Source organism: Acipenser ruthenus, chromosome 56, assembly GCF_902713425.1.
Source record: "Acipenser ruthenus chromosome 56, fAciRut3.2 maternal haplotype, whole genome shotgun sequence".
In the NCBI taxonomy this organism is placed as follows: Eukaryota; Metazoa; Chordata; class Actinopteri; order Acipenseriformes; family Acipenseridae; genus Acipenser; species Acipenser ruthenus.
In genome coordinates, this window is record NC_081244.1 from 5,995,658 (window position 1) to 6,011,658 (window position 16,001).

The window sequence follows — 16,001 nt, forward strand, 5'->3', positions numbered from 1 at the left end:
CGATTTTCCATCCGACTCATTTGCAAAACCATAACATTAGAATGCTTATATAGAAGTAAGTTGCTGTACTTTCAAGTCTCATGCATTTTATCATGTGTTGATATGGGTTGCTTACTTTTTGAAATGTGTGACCTATTAAAGTCATCAAATAGTCGCTAATTTGCCTATTTTGACAATTTTTCCAAGATTTTCAGTTCCAGTGGTTTGATTTCATACGCGGAACAGAACCCAGAACCCGAGTCCAGACAAAACATACAGAACTGAAACACTTAGTAGAAAAAAAAAAAACAAGGCAACACCGTTTGTTTCTGTCGTGCGTCATTCAATCCACATATTACATACCGACAGAATGCCGACCCACTCTGATGAGCCTGTCTGACTCTCAGCAAGTCCTTCCCCCTTTACTGCAGCCTTTTTCTGACAGGACCGACAGGCTGCAGTTACGCAAGCAGACCACTCACGTGCTGTATGGTTTAGCCGCTTGGCTGCTCGGCTTTCCCTGCTTGTGACGCGGGCAGCGCTTCATTCAGTCCAGTGGATAATGCTGCAGATTATCTATCTCTCTCTCTCCCCCCCCTCTCTCTCTCTCTCTCTCTCTCTCTCTCTCTCTCTCGCTCTCCCTCTCCCTCTCCCTCTCGCTCTCTCTCCTCTCTCTCTCGCTCTCCCTCTCCCTCTCCCTCTCCCTCTCCCTCTCCCTCTTGCTCTCTCTCTCTCTCTCTCTCTCTCTCAATTTCAAAGTCCTTTATTGGCATGACTTATTTTCCAGTGTTGCCAAAGCAATTGCATACATATTATGAACAGATGCATATATATATATATACAAACAAGGAACCATGGTAACAAAAAAATTATAAATAAAATAGAAGATAAATAATAATAATACAGAAATTGAAATAAACATTGAAATAATAATATTGAAACTATTAAATTGTTAAATTGTGCCGTCACTGCGTGCCCCTCTGAGTCTGCCATTTGTCTGAAATCACTCTCTCTCTCTCTCTCGCTCTCTCTCACTCTGTCTCTCTCTCTCTCACTCTCTCTCTCTCTGTCTCTCTCTCACTCTCTCTATCTCGCTCTCTCTCTCTCTCTCGCTCTCTCTCTCTCTGACTCTCTGTATTGCAATGCTAAGCTGCCAGTGCTGTCAATACCATTTCACCTGGTTATGCATTATAGCTTCTTACTATTTAGATGTATACTCTGTCACCCTCTGCTTATTATTATTATTATTATTATTATTATTAGTAGTAGTAGTAGTCGTAGTATTAATAAACTAATATAATAGGAGTCAATGGTGAGAAGCTCCTGATGATGATGATGATGATGATAATGATAATAATAATAATAATAATAATAATAATAATAATAATAATAATAATAATAATAATAAAAGAATCATATTAGTACTTGTTTTTAAGTTGCTGCCATATTCTGAATATAAAGTATATCATATTATATACAGGTCAAACATGCTTTTATTAATGTGTTGTACAGCAGTGTGCAAGTTTACAGAAACACCTCAAGATCTGTCATTGATATCCTTTCTATACCTGCCTGCACGAAAACCTCAGGGTGTCGCTTATTAAAATCATCAATTAAATTAGACCCTCACTGATTTGCCTATTTTGAACATTTTCCAAGATTTTCAGTTCCAGTGGTTTGATTTCACACGCGCAACAAATCACAACCACAGAAGCCATGGGGTCTTCTCATACATGTGCACACTGCTGTCCGTGTACAGGGAAACGGACTGCCTTGCTGGTTGGTATTAACATCGCTTCCTGAGGATATTGGATCCAGAAAATGCATGGGGTGGGGGGGTCAGACTATTGCATTTAGGAAGCTGTGTGGTCCAGTGGTTAAAGAAAAGGGGCTTGTAACCAGGAGGTCCCCGGTTCAAATCCCACCTCAGCCACTGACTCATTGTGTGACCCTGAGCAAGTCACTTAACCTCCTTGTGCTCTGTCTTTCGGGTGAGGCGTAGTTGTAAGAGACTCTGCAGCTGATGCATAGTTCACACACCCTAGTCTCTGTAAGTCGCCTTGGATAAAGGCATCTGCTAAATAATAATAATAATAATAATAATCCCTGAATTGATAGCCTCGGCGATGGAGGATGGCTGTCACTGCCATACTTGCTAAAGAGAGGATTGAAAGCCCCGGGGTACGGAACCAGTCCAACCTAAAACACGGCTGTCTTTTTCTGTTTCTCAGGAGTCTTCCTCATCCCCTACATTATTATCGGGTTGCTAGGAGGCATTCCGATCTTCTTCCTGGAGATCGCTTTGGGGCAGTTCATGAAAGCAGGGAGCATCAACGTATGGAACATCGCCCCGCTGTTTAAAGGTCAGTTCTGTGCAACTTTCATTTCTGTCCCCCTCCGTAGCTGTCAGGGCAGAAAATACTGTTGCACCCGCAGTGATCATTTCTTACCTTCCTTTTTCTGGATGCTAAAGACCAAACGCTATATTCCAGGGATGGAAATAAGACTCCTGTTGCACAGCAGTTTCACCCATTCCAGGTTTTACTACCAGCTTGATCAGCCCCCAGTGTGTCTAGGTAACAAGCTCAGGTGTGTCTGATTAAACTAAAACAAGGAATGGATCAAACTGCTATGCAATGGGAGTCTTATTTCTACCCCTGTTTAGTATCTGTGAAGGTCAAACGCATAGGGTAAAGCATAGGGAAGCATTGTAAAGCACAGAGAGGTCTGGTAAAGCATAGGGAAGCATTGTAAAGCACAGAGAGGTCTGGTAAAGCATAGGAAAGCATTGTAAAGCACAGAGAGGTCTGGTAAAGCATAGGGAAGCATTGTAAAGCACAGAGAGGTCTGGTAAAGCATAGGGAAGCATTATAAAGCACATATAGGTGTGGTAAAGCATAGGGAAGCATTGTAAAGCACAGAGAGGCCTGGTAAAGCATAGGGAAGCATTGTAAAGCACAGAGAGGTCTGGTAAAGCATAGGGAAGCATTGTAAAACACAGAGAGGTCTGGTAAAGCATAGGGAAGCATTGTAAAGCACAGAGAGGTCTGGTAAAGCATAGGGAAGCATTGTTGCCATCCATGTGCTTTATGATTCACTTGCTCAAGCTTGATTTTATATAGAAGTTTCTTCCAATAAAAATGAATTGTTCATTTTTAATTTTATTAGAGCAATAATACCGATATTGGCTCACTTCCACATTTCACTGGAGCTGTCTGGTTTCAGCATCAGAAGGTATAGCGAAATCCAGAATTGGAAACATTTTTTAAGGCTGACTTTAAAAGACCCAAAAGATGCTCATCACAGTGAACCAGTTCTACGGTTTCTGGCGCTGGCACGAAGTCAGGTTTTAAAGCCTCGGCTCTCATTCAATTGTCAACGTAAAATAATGCATTAACAAGCCTGAGATTATATGTCTGGAAAAACTCTTCAAGAATGATCTCAACTGAATTTAATTACAGCAACTGTGTGCGCAATCCCAGGGGCTCACTCAATACAAACCATTGTCCAAACTCTCTCGCTAGACTAAACTCTCCCCCCCCAAAGAGCGTTCTCACTGTTGCTTTTGCTATGGCGATGCCATGCAGGTTAAATACTTGTGTCGCACAATGAGAAAACAGCCACTGGCTCAGAGAGGGATTTCTTTTATTTCAGCTGGCTAAGCTTTTACAATCAGTGTCAGGAACCTTGTCAATTGCTGTGTGGCTGTAGTTGGTTGGAGCCAGGGACTGGGAGGGAAGCAGCGTGGTCTAGTCTAGTGGTTAGAGCTGAGGGACTGGGAGAGAGGGAAGCAGTGTGGTCTAGTCTAGTGTTCAGAGCTGAGGGACTGGGAGGGAAGCAGTGTGGTCTAGTCTAGTGGTTAGAGCTGAGGGACTGGGAGGGAAGCAGTGTGGGCTAGTCTAGTGGTTAGAGCTGAGGGACTGGGAGGGAAGCAGTGTGGTCTAGTCTAGTGGTTAGAGCTGAGGGACTGGGAGGGAGGGAAGCAGTGTGGTCTAGTCTAGTGGTTAGAGCTCAGGGACTGGGAGGGAAGCAGTGTGGTCTAGTCTAGTGGTTAGAGCTGAGGGACTGGGAGGGAAGCAGTGTGGTCTAGTCTAGAGGTTAGAGCTGAGGGACTGGGAGGGAAGCAGTGTGGTCTAGTCTAGTGGTTAGAGCTGAGGGACTGGGACGGAAGGAAGTAGTGTGGGCTAGTCTAGTGGTTAGAGCTGAGGGACTGGGAGGGAGGGAAGCAGTGTGGGCTAGTCTAGTGGTTAGAGCTGAGGGACTGGGAGGGAAGCAGTGTGGTCTAGTCTAGTGGTTAGAGCTGAGGGACTGGGAGGGAAGCAGTGTGGTCTAGTCTAGTGGTTAGAGCTGAGGGACTGGGAGGGAGGGAAGCAGTGTGGGCTAGTCTAGTGGTTAGAGCTGAGGGACTGGGAGGGAGGGAAGCAGTGTGGGCTAGTCTAGTGGTTAGAGCTGAGGGACTGGGAGGGAGGGAAGCAGTGTGGTCTAGTCTAGTGGGTAGAGCTGAGGGACTGGGAGGGAGGGAAGCAGTGTGGCGTAGTCTAGTGGTTAGATCTGAGGGACTGGGAGGGAAGCAGTGTGGCCTAGTCTAGTGGTTAGAGCTGAGGGACTGGGAGGGAAGCAGTGTGGGCTAGTCTAGTGGTTAGAGCTGAGGGACTGGGAGGGAAGCAGTGTGGCCTAGTCTAGTGGTTAGATCTGAGGGACTGGGAGGGAAGCAGTGTGGTCTAGTCTAGTGGTCAGAGCTAAGGGACTGGCAGGGAAGCATAAGTTTAGACTAGAAGTCTTTCTCAATGTCTTCAAAGTCCCAGGCATCTGCTATTTCTTCTTATATTTTGGATCATGCTGTAGACGCTAAATTACGAGACGCTAAAAGAAAATTCATACATTCAATGACATGCTTAACATTTTGAAGACATTAAAAAAAAGAGTCGTCTTGTTGAATTTGAACACGTTTTCTAAGCTTGAATCGTAGCATTGGCCTCAACGGAGCTCCGGAGATGCTCATTCAGAAAATGGCAGCTAAATGGCTCTGTCGTCACTCGTGTTTCCCTGTAACCAGCTTAGTCTTGAACGGGTTACCATGACAACACTGCCTCTTCTCTCCTCAGGTCTGGGCTACTCCTCAATGGTCATTGTGTTCTTCTGCAACACTTACTACATCATGGTCCTGGCTTGGGGCTTCTATTACTTCATCAAGTCCTTCAGTGCTACCCTGCCTTGGGCAACCTGCAAAAACCCGTGGAATTCTGTGGACTGCATCGAGTTCTTCCGGCATGACGAATGCCACAACGGCACCATCGGCAACGCCACCTTCGGCAACATGACCTGCGAGGAGCTGGCCAACGGGCGCTCGCCAATCATCGAGTTCTGGGAGTGAGTACTGCTGCTCGTTTTAGAAACCCAGTCATGTCATGCAAGAGGTGGCCAAGCCTGGTCAACCATGAGTTCTCAATGACTTCACTGAACCTCAAAGGGTAAATAAGAACCTTTTTATTTTATTGTGTTACACGTTCCCATGTGTTGTTGCAGCTGTTTATGTAAGGTGTGTGTATTGTTTTAATTATTATTATTTTTTTTTTTACATCTTGGCCACTTTTTTTTCACTTTTAAATTGCTGTTTCTATTATAGCTCCAAGGTGGCCTCTCATGTATTTCTCAGAACTACATTTCCCATCATCCTCCTGTCTTACTGGTAAACCCATCTCAGTTACATATGTGAGCAGGAGGATGATGGGAAATGTAGTTCCGAGAGGTCCATGCAGGTCCATGTGAAGCCATCTTGGAGGCAGTGGAATGCAATTTAAAAGTTTTAAAAAAGTGGTCAAAATGTTAAAAAAAAATAAAAACAACACATACCTTACAGTTATAGTAACACATGGGAACATGTAACCCAATAAAATAAGGTCCTTATATACCCTTTAATTGGTCAATACAAAAAAAATGGTCTTTAGCCACTGATACCCAGAAACCCTGCAGGATTGTGGCTCTCCAGGACCATGGTTGGCCACCCCTGACGATATGATGCACAGTTTCTACAATTGCAGTTGTGAAGCTGGTGTGAGTCTGAAAATCCAGCATCGCACCTCCTGCTTGCATCTCATCAGTCAGTGTTTCAATCTTTATTTTATATAGCGCCTTTCATAGTGGACCACCATCACAAAGCCCTTTGCAAGACAGAAAACCATATTTTATAGGTTATGCAAATTCTAAATTCTAATTGGCCATCTCAACGATCAGACCACACTCTTTGAGATGGTGTCTGTATTGTTGGTACGCGGCTGCGTTCTATGATTCTCTCAAAGTTTGTGCAATAGTGTGCAAATGATATCCGTTGTAGGGTTCAACTATATACTGGGTTGGGGTCCTGGTTTTCAATTCAAATTTTAAAATCAATTCCCTTTTAATCAACGCCAACCCATCATTGATCAAAACTGCAATTAGCAGCATTCTTAAAATGAGCTTCTCACAGTGGCAAACAAACGACTTCAATTGAAGTCACTGTTAGGCAATTAAAATTCGCTTCGATCAACCACAGCAATTCTGAACGTCTTTAGAAATATAATATCCAATTCCCTCGAAGGAATTGGGAATTGATTTTTAAAAAAGGCAATGGAACTGAAAAACAGGAATTCACCCCAAGCCTGTGCATCGCGTGTTTTGAGTCTTAAACACAAACAGGCGTGTGTTCTCTGTGTCAGTGTATCGCATTAAACACAAACCTCTCTGCTTCCCCCCTGAATCAGCATGTAAATGGTCCCTTTCCAAGCTCTCTGCAGTTTTTTTAATGCCCGTTGCCCACTGAAGCATGCCACCGACAGCGCAAACAAATGATTTGCTGAGCTGAGCGATGCATTTTTTTTTAAAACACCTGCAGCATTTGCAGCAAAAGGACATGAGAACGAAAAGAATTTAATAGAACAGAATCAAATGTTTTTTTTAATGGTACTCTAGTGTTTTAGATTTGACCTGGTAGGCGAGTATTATTATTATTATTATTATTATTATTATTATTATTATTATTATTTATTTCTTAGCAGACGCCCTTATCCAGGGCGACTTACAATTGTTACAAGATATCACATTATACATTTTTTCACGTTATACAGATATCACATTATTTTTACATACAATTGCCCGTTTATACAGTTGGGTTTTTACTGGAGCAATCTAGGTAAAGTACCTTGCTCAAGGGTACCGCAGCAGTGTCCCCCACCTGGGATTGAACCCACGACTCTCCGGTCAAGAGTAGCAAATACAACTATATTCTTTTCAGAATTCAAATAAAATATTGAAACATTCTTTCGAAAAAGTGTGTATAATTAACCCATCGAGTACCAAATACATTTGTCTTTGAAAAAATCTGAACGCAAGCTGCATTGATGTAATCTGATATATCCTAAACCAATATGCTGCCATTTCTAATCTTTTGTAAGTGTAAAATGACAGGTGTGTTTACAACATATATTGACAGCGTCCGTTTTGGAGGACAGTCAAGTTGTCTGTAATCAGAGCAGTGAAATGTCACGCCGGCTATGAAGCTCAACACATAGAAAATGGAGCCAATTTATCATCACTGTGGAGAGGAAAACACCAAGACACGGATCATTTTTAGGCTTCAGTTTCTTATTTTATAGTGAAGCGTCATAAAAACATCTGGAGGGCTGTATTCGCAGAATTAACGCTTACTTTTAGACTGAACTATTGCTGTTAACAAAATTATACTAAGTATTAGAGTAAGTTATCAAAACAATACAGTAAAATAAAAAAATGCTCCAAAATTACAAAGTAGCCTGTTCCTCAAATGAGGAAATAAAACTTATGGTTTTATTTCCCAAAGTAATAACGGAGAGTTATATGGCATCAGGAAATGTTGAACCTGTCTGTCTGTGAACACGGTAACTCCCTTGATTCTTCCCCAATCCTTACCTCCCATAGATGTTTCGGATTGTGTTTGAAAACAGCGCTTCCATTTAACTGCATTCAGCTGGGTCTTTGACTGTGAAATGGCCCCTTTAGGAATGACAGGACTGTAGGCTGGTTTTCGGATTTTAAATGCACCTCCCTGTGCTTTTTCAGGAACAAGGTCCTGAACATCTCGGAAGGACTAGAGTACCCGGGAGTGATGAACTGGGAAGTAACGCTGTGTCTCCTAGCAACCTGGGTCATTGTGTACTTCTGTGTGTGGAAGGGAGTCAAGTCAACGGGGAAGGTAATTTCACCTCTTGTGCTAAAACACTTCCAAAAGTTTACAGGGGTAAATCTGCACAGGGGTTCTGCAGATTCAGAATATTTTTTTTCTTACAGTTATACTATGCATTAAAGTGTTTTTTTTGTAATATGCTTTACCGGACCTCTCTGTGCTTTACAATGCTTCCCTATGCTTTACCGGACCTCTCTGTGCTTTACAATGCTTCCCTATGCTTTACCGGACCTCTCTGTGCTTTACAATGCTTCCCTATGCTTTACCAGACCTCTCTGTGCTTTACAATGCTTCCCTATGCTTTACCAGACCTCTCTGTGCTTTACAATGCTTCCCTATGCTTTACCAGACCTCTCTGTGCTTTACAATGCTTCCCTATGCTTTACCAGACCTCTCTGTGCTTTACAATGCTTCCCTATGCTTTACCAGACCTCTCTGTGCTTTACAATGCTTCCCTATGCTTTACCATACCTCTCTGTGCTTTACAATGCATCCCTATGCTTTACCACACCTCTCTGTGCTTTACAATGCTTCCCTATGCTTTACCACACCTCTCTGTGCTTTACAATGCTTCCCTATGCTTTACCAGACCTCTTTGTGCTTTACAATGCTTCCCTATGCTTTACCACACCTCTCTGTGCTTTACAATGCTTCCCTATGCTTTACCAGACCTCTCTGTGCTTTACAATGCTTCCCTATGCTTTACCAGACCTCTCTATGCTTTACAATGCTTCCCTATGCTTTACCAGACCTCTCTGTGCTTTACAATGCTTCCCTATGCTTTACCAGACCTCTCTGTGCTTTACAATGCTTCCCTATGCTTTACCAGACCTCTCTGTGCTTTACAATGCTTCCCTATGCTTTACCACACCTCTGTGCTTTACAATGCTTCCCTATGCTTTACCAGACCTCTCTGTGCTTTACAATGCTTCCCTATGCTTTACCAGACCTCTCTGTGCTTTACAATGCTTCCCTGTGCTTTACCAGACCTCTCTGTGCTTTACAATGCCTGCCTATGCTATACTATGCTTTATTACAGTTTGTTGTGCCTTTACTATGGGAACCTTACACAGGAAAACACTTAAGAAGGCTCTCTTATAACCCTACCACAGTCTCTTAATATATAATATAATATAATACAATACACAGTCAAATCTTCTGCTCTCGTGCTGCTTGATATTAAGTTGCTGAGAGACATCACAAGTTGCCATTCACTCCCGCTACAGTCTGACATTCAGGATATTTCAACAAACCAATAACTTTGCTGATCCAGTGTTTAGAGAAAGGGGCTTTCTCTGAACAGCTCAATCCCGTCTCAGCCACTGACTCCCTGTGTGTGTGTGTGAAGCTGAGCCAGTCACTTCACCTCCTTGTGCTCCGTCCTTCGGATGAGACGTCAAGCAAACGAGCTCCTATTGGAAGTGACTCTGCAGCAGTTGATGATGCACAGTTCACCCCTTACTCTCTGTAAGTCCCTTTGGAGAAAAGCGTCTGCTAAATAACTAATTAATAAGTACAGAAGCAATGCCATTTTGTAGTACCACTGTTTTTGCATTGACAAGTGTGTTTTTGCTTGGTCTTTCTTTCTTTCTGTTATCTCTAGTTAAGTAGCATTTCAAAGGATCAGCAAAAACACCTGTGTTCTCAAGAACAACACAAAAGCTTTGCCAACTACGATGATAACGTATTGCACATTGATCCTGCGTACAACACCTAAAACAAACATTTCAACGTTGGACTTTCATTCAAGTACTGTACAAGAAAACACATGCACAGTTTATTTTGTATCGTGTATTATTGAGAAAAGCTTTTTTTTTTTAACCCAAGTGATATATTATCAGGCGATCCAATTGAGTCCCATTACATTCAGGCATTCGGACATTTCAGCAGGGCTAATAGAGTTCAAGCTGGCATTAACCAGAGCGAAACTGAATACATTCTGACTGTATTAATATAACAAGCTGTCTTGCACTCCCACACTCTCTGTCTCATAACATTAACACAAGATTGCACACTGAATTTCTCTCAACGCGTTACATGATAAGAAAGAGATCAGGTGCGATATATAGGAAGGGATGGGATGAGTAAAAAATTCCATTGCTTTGGGGGGAAAATAAAAAATATCCTCTTTAAGACTGCCACCCTCCCTAGAGTTATAGACTGAATGACATGTATTTAACCTTGTCTCATTCAAAAAGCACTTACCGCTGTGCTGGATACACAATGAGCACGAACAGAGTCACCATGGCAACACCAATAGGAGGAGGGAGGGATGGAGTGGGGTGGGGGTAGTGGTCATTCATGACTTAGCTTCTCCGCGTTCCTATTGGTTGCTTTGAGAAGGTGGACTGCAGTGAGACGTGACCGGGCGATCGTACAATTAAGAATGCCTCTTTCTTTTCGAGGCCCAGATTTAAAGGGCTAGCGTCGTCTTTGTGGGTTCCAGTCTGTAATGAAAGATATGCCACTTGCTTTAAAGACTGCGAAAATAAAATGATTTACCTCTTATTCCCACGAGCAACATTATCTCTGTGCCGCTTTTTAAAAGGCGTTCAAATGAAGGCTTTCAAATCTATTCCTTGCCACTTATTAACATTATCAACACTACCAGTGATGGAAATAAGACTCCCACTGCATAGCAGTTTTGGTCCATTCCTGGTTTTACTATGAGTTTAATAATAAGACACACCTGAGGCTGCTACCTATACATCGTGGCTAATCAAGCTCATAGTAAAACCTGGAATGGATGACACTGCTATGCAATAGGAGTCTTATTTCCATCCCTGCAATAATAATGCTGGTTGTCATCACAGGGATGGAAATAAGACTCCTGCTGCATAGCGGTTTGATCCATTTCTGGTTTTACTATGAGTTTAATAAGAAACACCTGTGAGCCGAGGACTCCCTGGCCGACCTAAACCCCCCCCCCCCCCCGGGAACTCTCGTCCACAGTCGGCAGTGGAATAGCCTGGACTCGAACCAGAGACGTCCAGACTACAGTCCACGCCTTTACCGGATGCATACCAGGGTGTGTGCTGAATTCATGCCAGTTTGAACTAGCTGTATGCCAGCCTTGTCTGAGAGTTTGATGATCTTTTAATTCAAAGCTTACACACCGGAACTTGTTGCCTGTGTACACTGTGGTTAATCAAACTCGTCCAGTAAAACCTGGAATGGGTGAAACTGCCCTGCAATAGGAGTCTTATTAGTTCTCATAGAAAATATGCTCAATAACTCTATCTGTAATCTCCATGGCAACCGGCCCCTGATTCCACAGCTGTCAGAAAGTCTGACTTAATTCTGGTAGCTCCATGCTCTGGACTTTCACATACTGCAAAGCTAATCTCTGGTCAAGATTGCTACAGTATTAGTCACATTATTTTCCATACAATCACAAAGCAATTAACAGTAGCTTACTACAGGACTAACACACACACACACTTTATTTTATTGTTCTGTCTCAAACCAAAAAGAAACTGACACCCTTGGAATTCTAATATGATACATTGGCCAATATTTCCCCCTATGGGCAAATTGCACGCAAATTGACCCCACCATGGGAAATGCAACTGACGGGCAGTCTACCCATAGTGGAAAACTAAGGGCATTATTATAGATCATGCAACAAAATAGTGTCATACATATAATGTAGTTCTGTGAAAGGGTAGCTGAAGTGACGTTACAGGTGTGTTATTATTATACAGAGCATCCTAGTTCATATTGGATTCTAGTAGTGTTATTATTATACAGAGCATCCTAGTTCATATTGGATTCTAGTAGTAGTATTATTTGGGCAGCAGTGTGGAGTAGTGGTTAGGGCTCTGGACTCTTGACCGGAGGGTCGTGGGTTCAATCCCCAGTGGGGGACACTGCTGTTGTACCCTTGAGCAAGGTACTTTACCTAGATTGCTCCAGTAAAAACCCAACTGTATAAATGGGTAATTGTATGTAAAATAATGTGATATCTGTATAATGTGATATCTTGTAACAATTGTAAGTCACCCTGGATAAGGGCGTCTGCTAAGAAATAAATAATAATAATAATTCAGATTCAACTTATACAACCCAACTGAGAAACTACAATGCAGTAACTGGTGTTTGAAAAATGATTTTACAGTAAGATCAAGGGTGGGGAAAATGCACACAATCCAACTGACTGCATTGTAACCACACAGACGTCAATGGACTAACATTGATTGCTTCCACCTTTCCTAGCAGGCAGTGGGCTAGTCCTCCCCTCCCCTTTCAGTTTTAGCTCCACCTCTCTGCAGACGCAGATTGCTATCTCGTTCAGACAGTGATGCAGTATTGTGTAAAAAGCACCTGAGTGCAGTTAACTCACACCTCAAGGACACAAGCCTCTCCCCCCCAGTCAATGACGCTGAGCCCAGCTAGTTCTCGACCACAGCATGCTAACAATACCCTTCCCAAATCGATCTTCAATAGCAATGCAATAATGCTTCTATATTATACTAAGGGGCGGCGATAGCACAGGTATAGGACAGCTACAATGGGAGGAGGCTGCCGTTGGTAGAATGGGACCATAGTGTGCTAATCGAACCATTTCAAAATGATCTTCAATGGCAATCGCACAAACTTGGGGCAGATCCTATGGGACGAGGCTGCGATTGGCAGAATGGTGCCACAATAGTCTCACCACGACACAGCACCTGTAGGCCTACCCGCTATCTTTTACATAAGAACATAAGAAAGTTTACAAACGAGAGGAGGCCCCATTCAGCCCATCTTGCTCGCTTGGTTGTTAGTAGCTTATTGATCCCAGAATCTCATCAAGCAGCTTCTTGAAGGATCCCAGGGTGTCAGCATTACTGGGGAGCTGGTTCCAGGCTCCCACAATTCTCTGTTCTGAATGCTCCTTTACGAGTTGATCTGATCTGGCGCTCTCCTGGTTTTGTTTCAGATCGTGTATTTCACAGCCACGTTCCCCTACGTTGTCCTGATCATTCTACTCATCCGAGGGGTCACCCTGCCCGGAGCCTACGAAGGCATTCTCTACTATCTCAGACCAGACTGGTCCAAGCTAACATCAGCACAGGCAAGCTTCTCCAAACCAAACCTTTACTCTCGCAACACAGTGTAGCACTTTACATTGTATCCCCAATTCGTGTGTGTTTACATAGCACAGCTCTGGCCAAAAGTTTTGCAACACCCTGTAGAATGAACTGATTACTGCTTCATAGAGTCCAATGAAAGCTGCTGAATAATGTTCCCTTGTTAACATATTGAATCACACCCCCTCTATATAGAATGAACTCCCTCAGCTTCATAGAGTCCAATGAAAGCTGCTGAATAATGTTCCCTTGTTAACATATTGAATCACACACCCTCTATATAGAATGAACTCCCTCAGCTTCATAGAGTCCAATGAAAGCTGCTGAATAATGTTCCCTTGTTAACATATTGAATCACACACCCTCTATATAGAATGAACTCACTCAGCTTCATAGAGTCCAATGAAAGCTGCTGAATAATGTTCCCTTGTTAACATATTGAATCACACACCCTCTATATAGAATGAACTCCCTCCGCTTCATAGAGTCCAATGAAAGCTGCTGAATAATGTTCCCTTGTTAACATATTGAATTCCACACCGCTTTGGAGTTTTCCCAAAAACTGAGAAACTGCAAAATGTGACATTTTGAAATCTAACATGAAATACTAGTGTGCAAAACTTCTGGCCACAGCTGGAGTTGCTTAATAAATACACATGAACTAACACATCTTTATAATGTTATTATGCATAGTTTTAAATGTACGGGGTTCTGAAAAATCTAGCGCTCCCCGTCCCCACGTGTTGCTACAACTGTTTAAATACCGTACCTGCCATTTTTCTTTTCATTGTTAGCACCCTGACAACTTTTTACACTTTTATAACTTTGAAGTCTGTTTCAAAGCTCTTTACAAAATGTCTGCTCTAGTGCACTGATAGTGTCAGGATTATTACCCACATGGTCAAACAGGTAACACAGCGATAACGATCCAGGATGTGCTACTGAACTGAAAAGCCAGAGCATTTTTAGAGGACAGATCTCAAGCCCCAGTGCACTAGAGCGGACATTCTGAAGAGAGCTTTGACTTTAAAATTCTAAGCGTGATATATGCTAGTATATAGGGTTAGGGGTAGGGTTGGGGGTAAGGATGGTTATGATATTTTCTGAGTGTCTGTTTTCTGTGTTTGTAGGTGTGGATCGATGCTGGGACTCAGATCTTCTTCTCGTATGCAATCGGACTTGGTGCTCTCACTGCACTCGGCAGCTATAACAGATTCAACAATGATTGCTATAAGTAGGTGCCCTTCCTGTACACTCGGGGGAGGGTTGAATCAGAAAAACACAGTGCCAGTACCTGGGCTTTAATGATGCATTGGGTATCGATGAATCAACAACACCTCTTGTAAATTTGCATCTTAATTCTTAACCAGAAGCAACAGGTTATAGGTGCTTATACTTGACCGAAGGGTTCTTGAGTGATGAGTAAATGTGATTTTATAGTTGGTAAAAGTTTCCCATCGTAAAAGCACACCAAAGTGTAATAAAACACAGTGAAAGCATAGGGAAGCATTGTAAAGCACAGAGAGGTCTGGTAAAGCATAGGCAAGCATTGTAAAGCACAGAGAGGTCTGGTAAAGCATAGGGGAGCATTGTAAAGCACGGAGAGGTGTGGTAAAGCATAGGGAAGCATTGTAAAGCACAGAGAGGTCTGGTAAAGCATAGGGAAGCATTGTAAAGCACAGAGAGGTGTGGTAAAGCATAGGGAAGCATTGTAAAGCACAGAGAGGTCTGGTAAAGCATAGGGAAGCATTGTAAAGCAGAGAGGTGTGGTAAAGCATGGGGAAGCATTGTAAAGCACAGAGAGGTCTGGTAAAGCATAGGGAAGCATTGTAAAGCACAGAGAGGTCTGGTAAAGCATATTAATAAACATGGCAAAACTGAGTAAACTATGGTAAATGCATAATATAATGATGCATAATTATTACGACTGTCTGCATATTGATTTCAACACACAGTCATCCCTGCGCTTTCTCTTTCCCAGGGACGCCTTACTCTTAGCTCTCATTAACAGTGGCACCAGCTTCTTCGCTGGCTTTGTGGTCTTCTCAATCTTGGGGTTCATGGCTGCGGAACAGGGGGTACACATCTCACAAGTGGCCGAATCAGGTAGGGGTCCCCGCTACCCTCCCCGTTCACCCCACCCCGACCCGGCTTGCAAGAACAATGGGTTAGACAGCACCGGGTATATAACTCGCTACCATAGACATTGTCTTGAGATATTGGTTCCTGTTCAGTACATGTGTGTTCTGTATGGGTTTCTATGGCTGTCTCCGCTTCATTCTTTATCCTGCTGGCTCTGTTTTCCAGTTACGTTTTTGACCTCTTTGTCAATGTCTTTGGGAAAAATGTGTCAAGTTTTGTTTGAGTACAAGCAACAATCTAAAAAGCATGGGGATCAATTCTTGTTTTCGCAATTCCAATGTCATTTCCAATTCTTTTTAAAATCTTTTTAAAGATATTTTAGTGACATAATAATAGCTGTGGTGGTCGTTCAACTGCTTTCATTTGAAGCCACTTGAATCGACTGACATTTGTTGCCACTGTGGTGAGAAACTCATTTTAACCTAATCCTGCGAATTGCAATGCTGATCAATGATGTGTTGGGATTGATTGAAAGGGAATTGATTTTAAAAAGGAACTGGAAATGGAATTGGAATGGAAAAACAGAAATTTAACCCAACCCTGGATTTAAGCAGAAACAATATTTCTGTTTTAGTATTGAGTGTTTTATAGTTATAGATGCTGTATATATT

General features: G+C 42.6%; 2 protein-coding genes across 2 annotated transcripts in view; one reads left to right on the forward strand and one right to left on the reverse strand.

Moving 5' to 3' along the window:
* Positions 1–446, reverse strand: part of pnck (pregnancy up-regulated nonubiquitous CaM kinase) — a 29,739-nt gene extending 29,293 nt beyond the window's left edge. Inside the window, exon 1 of the mRNA XM_059017485.1 lies at positions 343–446. The gene's annotated coding sequence lies outside the window, so the exon portion shown is untranslated. The remainder of the gene's footprint in view (positions 1–342) is intronic.
* Positions 1–16,001, forward strand: part of slc6a8 (solute carrier family 6 member 8) — a 43,022-nt gene that overhangs the window by 12,757 nt on the left and 14,264 nt on the right. The window contains exons 3-8 of the mRNA XM_034006911.3: positions 2,211–2,342; positions 5,085–5,349; positions 8,053–8,185; positions 13,098–13,232; positions 14,379–14,482; positions 15,230–15,354. Of these exons, the coding sequence (XP_033862802.3) occupies positions 2,211–2,342; positions 5,085–5,349; positions 8,053–8,185; positions 13,098–13,232; positions 14,379–14,482; positions 15,230–15,354 (894 nt within the window). The remainder of the gene's footprint in view (positions 1–2,210; positions 2,343–5,084; positions 5,350–8,052; positions 8,186–13,097; positions 13,233–14,378; positions 14,483–15,229; positions 15,355–16,001) is intronic.